The 10,614-nt window shown below is 37.0% G+C and overlaps 1 protein-coding gene across 1 annotated transcript in view; it reads right to left on the bottom strand.

Annotated features, from left to right (window-relative positions):
• Window positions 1-390: 390 nt before the first annotated feature.
• Window positions 391-10,614, bottom strand: part of LOC135479284 (GRIP and coiled-coil domain-containing protein 2-like) — a 49,554-nt gene continuing 39,330 nt past the window's right edge. Inside the window, exons 19-25 of the mRNA XM_064759104.1 lie at window positions 10,361-10,594; window positions 9,557-9,592; window positions 8,762-8,837; window positions 8,312-8,397; window positions 7,151-7,294; window positions 5,727-5,835; window positions 391-4,450 (exon numbers count right to left, since the gene is read on the bottom strand). Of these exons, the coding sequence (XP_064615174.1) occupies window positions 4,380-4,450; window positions 5,727-5,835; window positions 7,151-7,294; window positions 8,312-8,397; window positions 8,762-8,837; window positions 9,557-9,592; window positions 10,361-10,594 (756 nt within the window). The 3' untranslated portion in view covers window positions 391-4,379. The remainder of the gene's footprint in view (window positions 4,451-5,726; window positions 5,836-7,150; window positions 7,295-8,311; window positions 8,398-8,761; window positions 8,838-9,556; window positions 9,593-10,360; window positions 10,595-10,614) is intronic.

Here is a 10,614-nt window from a genome sequence, read left to right as displayed (position 1 = left end):
TTGACGTTTTTGAACAACTTGCCCTAGTTGTTAACTGCAGCAAACAAAGGGCTTTTCCCATTGGGTCGCACGTTCGAATCTGCAGATGGTTACGCCGCGGTTTTAAATCAGAAGGTTTCGTTGGTACCTGGCCAAGGGCATCGGGTACTGGGTTTTTCCGGGCCTTGCATGGTGATAAATCGCTCATTGTGACGTTTTCAGTCAGTTCTTTTCTAAAATGACACTGTATAAGTTTCAACACCTTAACAAGAAGGCACCCTGGCTCAGTCTACATGTACATGCACGAATGTTTTAGTCATTGGAAAAAAAAACAAAAAAAAAAACAAAAAAAACAAAACAAAAAAAAAACAAAAAAAAAAAACACACGAAGCATGTATACATGTACACCAAGAAAATAGTTTTATTTTTGCCCCCTTATTTTACAATATGAATATGACAACCATGGTAAGGGATGTACAAACCGGAATTTAGTTTGTGTGCTGTCTATATGGCTGATAACGTCATAACTAATCCATAAAAAGAGTACTCATCATGGTGAATTCCCTATTCACTGTTGTCTTTCTACTGGTGCAAGCTCTTGATGCAAAAAAACCCAGCAAAACCAGTTTCTGTGACAAAATTTACTCTCTGAAACTTCTGTCACTCTGTGATCAGTTGTTTTGGATCATCACACAGTATTGGTGAATTACCACACAGTATTTGGTGAATCTCCATACAGTATTTGGTGAATTGCCACACGGTATTTGATGAATCCGCTCTACTGGCGCAAGCTTTTGACTTTAAAAACCAGCAAAACAAGTTTCTATGACAAAATTACTCTCTAAAACTTCTGTCACTCTCTGTTCAAGTTGTTTTGGCTCCTAATATTATTGTAATAAAATTGATAAAAACAAGTCATAAAGGCATTAGTGTCAGCATAACTGCCACAGGGATATTCCTTCCCCTTCAGCCAGAATATATTAATTTCAAACCATCTATATGTGAACACCCCAGCGCAGAGCACTGCACTTCCGCTAATACTGAATCAATGTTACATATGGTCCCTCAATACAAAAAACACCTACTAATAATTGAAATAAATTAACCTATACGGCAGAACAAAAATTTATGGCGATTTCTTGCAATATACCCGACAGACACCTCAAAATCCATGTACAAGAAAAAACTGAGATGCCAACAAATGTTTACAACTAATTCAAAATTTAACCCCAAATTTATATATTATTTCTCTGTATGCTTAACCCAGGAATGAATAAATGAATGATTATGGCTTAACGCCACATCGGCAATATTTCAGCCATATCTTGGCGACTTACCCCAAGAAGTTAACTTTCTAGAATGTATGAAGATGATGTACTGGCAACAATGACAAGAGCTGTCAACAAGAATGATATCACACAGTCTTTAGCTGTCATCCTTAACAATAACCATGGAAACACACAAATTCTTACATTCATATCTGCATGAATGAGAGTGAAGACATCAGCATTCACAGTTCAAACACAAATCACACTTCCATCAACATTAACACTGCACATACAGTTGGTGTGATGTACATGAACATAAATATACAAACACTTGTAACACTTTGTTTCTTTCAAAAAGGGAACACCTGTAAAATATGAATTACAAGGGCTTTGCATAGAACAATATATTCCACATCCCCTTTCAAACATTAATTTACAGTTATGATCAGTTAGAGACCAAATTAAGGCAAATATAATGAACTTTCTAACTTTCCTTGTCATACAAGTTAAGTACTACCCATTACAGGTCACATTATTCATACATTCCTCCTAACTACAAAGTCCCTCTAAACTAGCCCTAAAACCATACAGTCTGCTTTCTCAATACCATCAATGGCCTAAAATTTTGCCTCCAAAAAAACACATTTTTCAAAGCAGATAAATGTAAATAAATATTGCATTTTGTGATATAACGTATATTGCCCCTCCCCCACATGATATCATCCTACCTTCCAGAATCCATCTAAATATAAAACTTCGCCATGGGCAAAATCTGTGGTCATTTACTGTACTTACTTTAATCTTACTGTAATGTGATCATATTTTCAGTACCGTTTTCACATTCTTTGAGCTTAGACTCTTGCAGAAAAAGTGTCCATAGAAACAGGCTTCTCTTAGCTGTCAAAATATTACATTAACACATTTAAATCTATGAGTATGTCATGCACTGTTGCGCAAAATCAAGAAATTTCCAAAATCAACAGAACATTTTATAAAGTTTTATATAGGGTAAATGGTTGAGATATTACATGTGTAGTGTCTGTACACTCAGTGAAATGACAGACTGCAGTACTGAGCTATATTTAGCACTGTACACTCATTATTCTTGAGGCAGGATATTGTCATTTCAGGACAGGCCTGTTTTTGTCAAATTTTGCAAAGAATCAAAAGAGATTCCTAAAACTTTCAAGTTGTCTCATTAGAATGCAACTTCAGAATACTGTATATTCAAAGTGCTCTTCAATCTCTTTTCCCAAGTCCTTTTCTAATATGCAACCTGTATCTACTGGTTTAGTTTTGTACAGGTCTTACTTTTCACTTAGATAAATTTGAAATTTTTTCTTTCACCATTTCTATCTAGATTCCCATACTTTGATTTGCGGGAATAATCCAGATTCCTGGATTCTCACAGAAAAATGAGCTGTCAGGCAATGGTACTGATGAGGAGCCAGCTATGTCTCATATTAAATATTAAAATTTTATTTTTACTGATTTTTGATTTGACAAAGTGTAATATCCTATTTTTCTCCTTATCTTGAAGAAAATCTCTCCTTATCTTCTTCATAAAAAAAAAATCCAAAACAGCCTGAAGTGTTTATATATGTTACTATTGTACATGTATTTCATAGTTTATATAGGTCCAGTGATCAAAAATATACCTCTGTCTATATTTGCCTTGAAAACATTCATAGCTTTTTACTATGAGAAAAAAGAAATTGAGTTCAAAAACTGAATATCTGACAAAAAATATTAGATAAGCAAAGTCCCACACACTATTTACTGAGATCCCACAAATTTTGGTGAATCACCACACAGTATTTAGAAAAAACACACAGTATTTAGTGAATCACACCATACTGTTTAGTGACAGATCATACCACATACAATCACGTAGTATTACCCATATTTTATGTATCGCCACATACTGCATGTTTTTGTGTATTTGGTGTTTTACACACCATTAGGTGAAGTGATACACATTATCTGGTGAATGCCTATACGCTATTGAGTAAATCACCACACAACATTAGTATTCAGTGACTCACCACAGTATTTGGTGAATCATCACGCAACACTTAGTAAATCATCACACAGTATTTGGTGAATCATCACACAGTATTTAGTAAATCATCACACAGTACTTGGTAGATCATCACACAATATTTGGTAAATCATCATACAGTACTTAGTAAATCATCACACAGTGTTTGGTGAATTATAACACAGTATTTGACGAACCATAACACAGTATTTGGTGCATCACCACAGCATTTGGTGCATAATCACACAGTATTGATGAATCATCACACAGTGTTTGGTGAATCATCGCACGGTATTTAGAGAATTACCACACACTGTTAAGTGAAGCATCAAACATTACTTCATGAAGCACACACTCTAGTCGATAATAAAGCGAGATTTTCAAACAAACCCTCAGATTCAGCCATACAAGATATTCTGTTCATAATTACAGTCCATTAACAGTCATTACCCAGCTAATGGGGGATCTGGGTAATGGGGGAGCTGAGTAATGGGGGATCTGAGTAATGGGGAAGCTGGATAATGGGGGAGCTGAGTAATGGGGGAGCTGAGTAATGGGGGAGCTGGGTAATGGGGGAGGTGGGTACTGATAGAGCTGGCTAATGATGGAGCTGACTTGACAATTGTCCTCTTACATTACAGGTGTAATACCAGTTTAACCGCAAAAGCAGGAATGAACAGTAGAACAAAAACCCAGCTCATGCCCGAATTACTTTAGGTGGGAAATGGTCCCCTTTAGTCAATCAAAGAATAAATTGAATTACATCAAATCTTTTTTCTGCATGACTTCACCTGTACAACATAAAACCTATGCTTACAAATTATGGTACAGAAAGCCTGTTTCAGAGGAGTGGAATCTAAACTCCCTTTGAAGCCTCAAAAACAACTTCCCTAAATATTTCATAACAGGTCAGCTTAACAAACTGTTGTTATGTTGTGTGAAACAAACAACTACAGGTAGCACAAATACTCAATCATAAATCACATAGGTCAGGTATACTGGGTATCAGTAGTGTATATGTCATGACACTGGTTGAGTTGAACACATGGAGTTCCCAGAGCACAGCGAACAAGGTTGCAGAAAGCCACGTCTTATGTAAGACTTGTCCAGCGGTGTAAGTAAGCTCCCCAACCTCCTGTCTGTGATGGGGCGCCCTCTTCCCCTGCAACAACAGCAACATGGTTAATGTTTTTTTAAATTTTTTGATTACTGCAACAAATATGAACAAATATACAATACAATGCAAACATAATATATATATATATATATATATATATATATATATATATATATATATATATATATATACATATATGTATATGTGTGTGTGTAACAACAGGAAACATGGTCAATGCTTAACTCCTGGAAAGGAAATGAATTAATTGCTCTTTGAGCAACCTGCTGATGGTTGTGGGATCCCCATGGGTTCTGCCAAGTTTCCTTGCTCCATAACGCTGATTGCCTCCGTATAAGTGAAATGTTCTTGAGTGGGGTATACAGACCCAATCAAATTTTTCCTTAATATTATACCAGTACTCAAGAATGTTGTACTTGTATGATGGCTGTCAGAAAGCCCGGGGTTAAACCACTGACCTTTGGTAATATACTAACAATAAATATGTCCATCATAGTGGTGGAAGACAAGTGGTCATCAACAAAGGTTGAACAATACCTGTTGCAAAGTACATGTACATGTGGGAGTAGCTTATATCATTCAGTCAGAAGTCAACATTTTCACCTTGACAGAAGAGAGCTCACTTCTGAGTATGACATCTGAATTAGGTTTGTGATCGGGAAGCAAGTTTTCACAAGAAATCAAAAATACGGTTTAGAGAATTTTTTTCACATTAATAAGACTATACCTGAGATTTTCTGCAAAAAATTGATTAGCGCAAATTCAATTACATTTTTTTTTATTATTTTAGCATAACCCAAATAAAGTAATTAGCTTTCACAAATTATCAGACATCACTGTGCATGTGTTACCATTTAACTTGGGTAATCAAGTTCAGGAAGTATACGATCCATGTCAAGTTTTAGTTTTTTCATTTTAAGATTACAAATACTAATACTGCAAGTATCAACCTCATATTTACCGAAAGGCAATAATTTCAGCTATTTTTGGTACATGTAGCAAATACAGATTTTTTGACCCAAAATCTGTGTTTCATCTCTGAACACTCTGTCATATCTGTGCCACCTTGTTAGAGGGCTGAGGTAATGCTGACAAACATACAATTGTAAAGGTATATGAGGTGCCGCTTCACTAGAACACCACATCAAGGACACCACGAAAAGACACTCTATGAAGTCACAGAGTAATTCCACTGAGGGCCTGCATTATAGTGATAGGAAACGGTCTAAACCAACCACAATCTGCAGGTTGCTGGCAGACTTTCTCATCCAGTACATGTATATGAGGTTAAAACATTGCTCACCCTCGGCTATGGCATGAAGAGTTGTCTTCTCCTCCTGACTCAACTTTAACATAGTGGTGAGGACGGGAATCAACTGACGTCTCTCGTCTCCGGCCTTCAGCGAGAGGAACTGAAACCCCCAAAGCAAACAGGATAGAATTACTACCATCTGGAGAACCCACCTATGGTATATCACTGAAGTTCACTAAAGAAGATTTATTAAACTTGGTTCCAACAGTACTGTTTAATACATATACTGTAGATCTTCAACCTTTTCAACCATAAAAGCAGTTTTTTCAGTGGCAGTTATGCATACAGTTATTAAAAAACTGATGCTAAAATGATTTGTTTGTGTCATTAAAGATGCCAGCTTCATAAAACTGTGCACGTATTTCTCCACACCTCACAGTCTCTCAGAATGTCTGAAAATATTGGTCACAGAGGCGGCTGAAAAGATTGAAAAAAGTAAGGTAGGCCTAATGCTGACAAGAGTTACTAGCTGTACATAGTTACATGTGCATGAAAGCTTACATATATATGAGTCTTGCCTGAATGTTTGTATTATACAGCACAGTTCATAGCGTTGTTGTTAGTATGGTAAAGAGTGAGTCAGTGAGTGAGTGAGTGCTTGGGGTTTAACGTCGTACTTAACAATTTTTCAGTCATATGATGATGAAGGAATCCTTAGAGTACACGTAATGTGCCTCCTTGTTGCAGGACGGATTTCCCCTGCTCTTTTATCTAGTGCTGTTTGACTGAGACAACTTACCGAAGACAAGTAAAATGTTTGGTTGTTCTGTGGTTGCTTTATGCCTGATGCTATTAGTGACATGCAAACTCTTTACCTTTTTCTTCTTTATATTCACCTACAGGAAAATTATTGTCCAAATTATTTTAAGAAATGTTTTATTCGTTGGTAATATTTATTTATTTATTTTATTGGAGTTTTATGCCAAGACTCAAGAATATTTCACTTATATAATAGCAATCAGCATTATGGTAGGAAACAGGGCTGAGGCCAGGGGAAACCCACGACCATCTGTAGTTTGCTGGAGGGCTTCCCACCTACTGCCAAACAGGAAGCTAATATGAGCTGGACTTGAACTGACAGGAATCGCACTGGTGACAGGCTCCTGGCTCATAGTGCTGCGATAGCACAAAACTCGCCAGGATACAGAGATCCCTTCTTTGGTAATAAGAGCTATTTGAACATTAAATAAAAGGGTGAGTTTTGACTGGGGAAAACTTCATATGACACAGTATCTAATAACCGGTGATATATTTCATGTAGCCCATCATAAAATTCAAACATTTGGATGTATTTAATGGTTATAAACAAGGAGGAAATATCAAGCAAAAGAGTAATTTTACTCACAGATTTCAGTTTATCAGTCTAATGAACCTCACATCATTTATCCACTTACTTCCACTTTAAACAGTCTTACCTTCATTAGAATGTTTTTCAAATACTCCAAATTCTTTGTCTCCTTTTCCCGTTCACAGTTTCGTTCCAAACGTCGGATTTCGTCTTTCAGGATTTTTGACTGTTCTGTTAGCCTCATGACTGTTACCTCACTGTCGCTGAGTAACTGAAACAAATAAGACAATTTGTATTTAATAACCTGAAGGAGAAAAATATTCAAAATAAAGAAATATCTTATTGTTCATTTATTTATATGATTGTTGTTTCAATGCCCAAGAATTTTGCACCTAAATGACAGCAGTCCGTAAATAACCTGTGTTTGAAACTTGAATATCGGACATAATCCACTAACCTTTGGTATGTCCCTGACATAACCCCCCAAGTGTGACACAAAGATTTATACAGCACATTTGTATAGGTTCAAGAGAAATGGTCCTTAAGACCAAATATACACTGTTAACCTTTAACCTTTATAACTGCTAAAGCACTTCTCTCATGTGGAATTTATGCATACAATAATTATGAAAATGACACAAGAAGTGATTTGTTTGTGTCACTAAAGATCTAAGCTTCATAACTTCATAACAATGCAAATCATTTCAGTACACCCCACAGTTCTCTTAGAATGTTTCACGGTATAGATTGCAGAGGTGGTTGAAAAAGTTGAAGATTGAGGGTACACATAACATCCACTGACCATCATAAAGATACATTATATCCCTTACAACGTTTTTAATAGCCTGTGACACCTCACCTGTACTTACAATGTACCTGTGTCAGGTTTGCTACTCTCTTCTAGGCTGTCATGAGGTTAGACTGTAACACTTCACTGGTCCTTACCTGTCTCAGGTGTTCTACTCTCTTCTGGGCTGTCATCGGGTTAGATTGTAACACTTCACTGGTCCTTAACCTGTCTCAGGTGTTCTACTCTCTGTTGGGCTGTCATCGGGTTAGACTGTAACACTTCACCTGTCCTTACCTGTCTCAGGTGTTCTACTCTCTTCTGGGCTGTCATCGGGTTAGACTGTAACACTTCACTGGTCCTTACCTGTCTCAGGTGTTCTACTGTCTTTTGGGCTGTCATCGGGTTAGAATGTAACAGATCACCTGTCTTTGCCTGTCTCAGGTGTTCTACTCTCTTCTGGGCTGTCATGAGGTAGACTAACACTTCACCTGTCCTTACCTGCGTCAGGTGTTCTACTCTCTTCTGGGCTGTTATCAAGTTAGACTGTAACGCTTCATCCGTCACTGATTCTTGGCTCTTCAAGCCTGAACCCAAAACAAATTACATATTACACATAACAGACAACCATATGTCTTAAATACATAAAGTCTGCCAGCAACCTGCAGATGATCGTGGGTTTCACCCTGGCTCTGCCCGGTTTCCACCCACCATAATGCTGGCCGCTGGTGTATAAGTGAAATATTCTTGAGTACAGCGTAAAACACCAATCAAATAAATAAATAAATAAATAAATACATAACACATATAAAACTGGTGAAGTGCTCTTTGGGGTTTGAATTTAATTACACCTTTCCTAGCAGCCTGCATGCAATTTAACAACTTTTAATTTAGGTACCATATGGCTGGTGAAATATAAGTTCAAATATTTAACTAGAAAGACATACTTACTGACACTGTCATCTGGTAGAGGGGAGGTAATCAACTGCTCGAAGGACAAAGTAGGGCTCTGGATGCGAGGGGCAGTCTGAAGAAATATGCAAATGCAAATAAATATAAAAAATTACTGTCACTAAGTCACCTTGCCAGAATCCGACACGGACTCTGTCATGTCCATTGCATGATTGTTAAAGAAATGTCTGTTTCGAAAACTGGATGATATCCTATTGGAACATTTTTCACAGCAACAGTAATATTTTATAACTTTTACTTTAATGATCTTTAAGTGAATATTTGGGGGAAGAATGTTTAAGGCATATATAACATAGTATTCTTACTCAGACTTTGCTTGAACAACCCACACAAACATGTACCACTTGCACTTTGAAGACTTGTTGGGGTCCCAATTATACACACAGAACATTATTTCTATAATATTTTGATAAGTTTTGCATTCTTTGCACATGCATATCACTGCCACAGCTGGTGAATAACTTACATACATGTATGTGGCTCTACATGTACATGTTTTTTCAGGAGTGGTCTACAGTGTAAAGTGAGTTTCAGCTAGAGTGAGTTTCAGCTAGAGTGAGTGAGAGAGTAAATGAGTGAGTGAGTGCTTGGGGTGCGTTTCAGCTAGAGTGGCTCAAGTGTTACATATGCTGCAGGTCATGCTCTTTCCACACAACAAGGTGCTTGATTTTTTAGTAGCAAATAAACTTGACTACAGCAGTATATCGAAAGAATTAAATAGTAATATACAGCATAAAATACTTAAAAAATCAGCAAATGTGAACAGCTACTTACTCTGGTACATTTATCAGCTTCCACATTCTCCATTCCCTGTAAACAATTTTGTAAATTTGTGTATCAGTCTCAAATGAATTTTATTTATTTATTTATTTCATTGGTGTTTTATGCGGTACTCAAGAATATTTCACTTATACGATGACGGCCAGCATTATGGTGGGTGGAAACTGGGCAGAGCCCGGGGGAAACCCACGACCATCCGCAGGTTGCTGGCAGAAATTCCCACGTATGGCAAATGCATTTTAACACACAAATCCCTAACTTTCAGCGAGTTACTGACTAACTTTCCTGCATTTGATGACCAGTACATGTACAAAGATGAACATGACATTGGTGGATGTTAAGTCTCTTAATTATTATGAGTGCCTGATTGTATTATTTATGTATTCCTTTTGTTTTAGCATAATCTCTTCATATTCAACTACTGAACATGGCCACACAGTTAGATGTACACATACTGTATTTACACTGATTAAAAGCTAAGAAAATACAAGAATATATTTTATTTTATATATTTAGCTGCTGTTTTATGCAGTAATCGAGAAGAAAACATCGAAGTAAAAGGAGAGGTTGATCTGGCAGAAATGTTTTGGTACCCTTCTGATTCAAAACGCTCTGAGTTTCACCATTTTTCTATAAGCACATAACACAAAATAGTGAGAATATTATCATTTGTGATCCCAAACTTCCTAAGTCTCAAATGCTTTTGACAGGATCAACAATGTCCTGTGTCAGGCCCTGATAATTACATTTAATTTTTTTTTTTTTTACAAACAGTGAAGGTGATGACTAGAGAGTTACCTCCCCTGACTGCCTTTCCACTTGGCTGATATCCATGAATTCTGTTCCACTATCCACTGTGTCTTTTTCAGTGGACCGTGTGACCCGCTGCTGATTAACTGATTGGGAAGTGTTCTGCTGTGTGCCTTGAAGTTCTTGGCGAAGGCGAAAGTTATCGTTTTCTGCAAGCTCCAGTTGATGCTTCAACATTGTGACGGTTCGCTGGTGCTCGTCCTGGGACTGTTTTATCTGGCTCTGAAACAAAACGACGACAC

Source organism: Liolophura sinensis, chromosome 12 (assembly GCF_032854445.1).
Source record: "Liolophura sinensis isolate JHLJ2023 chromosome 12, CUHK_Ljap_v2, whole genome shotgun sequence".
NCBI lineage: Eukaryota > Metazoa > Mollusca > Polyplacophora > Chitonida > Chitonidae > Liolophura > Liolophura sinensis.
The sequence above is the reverse complement of the archived record's forward strand: the minus strand, read 5'-3'. Positions and strand labels throughout refer to the sequence as shown.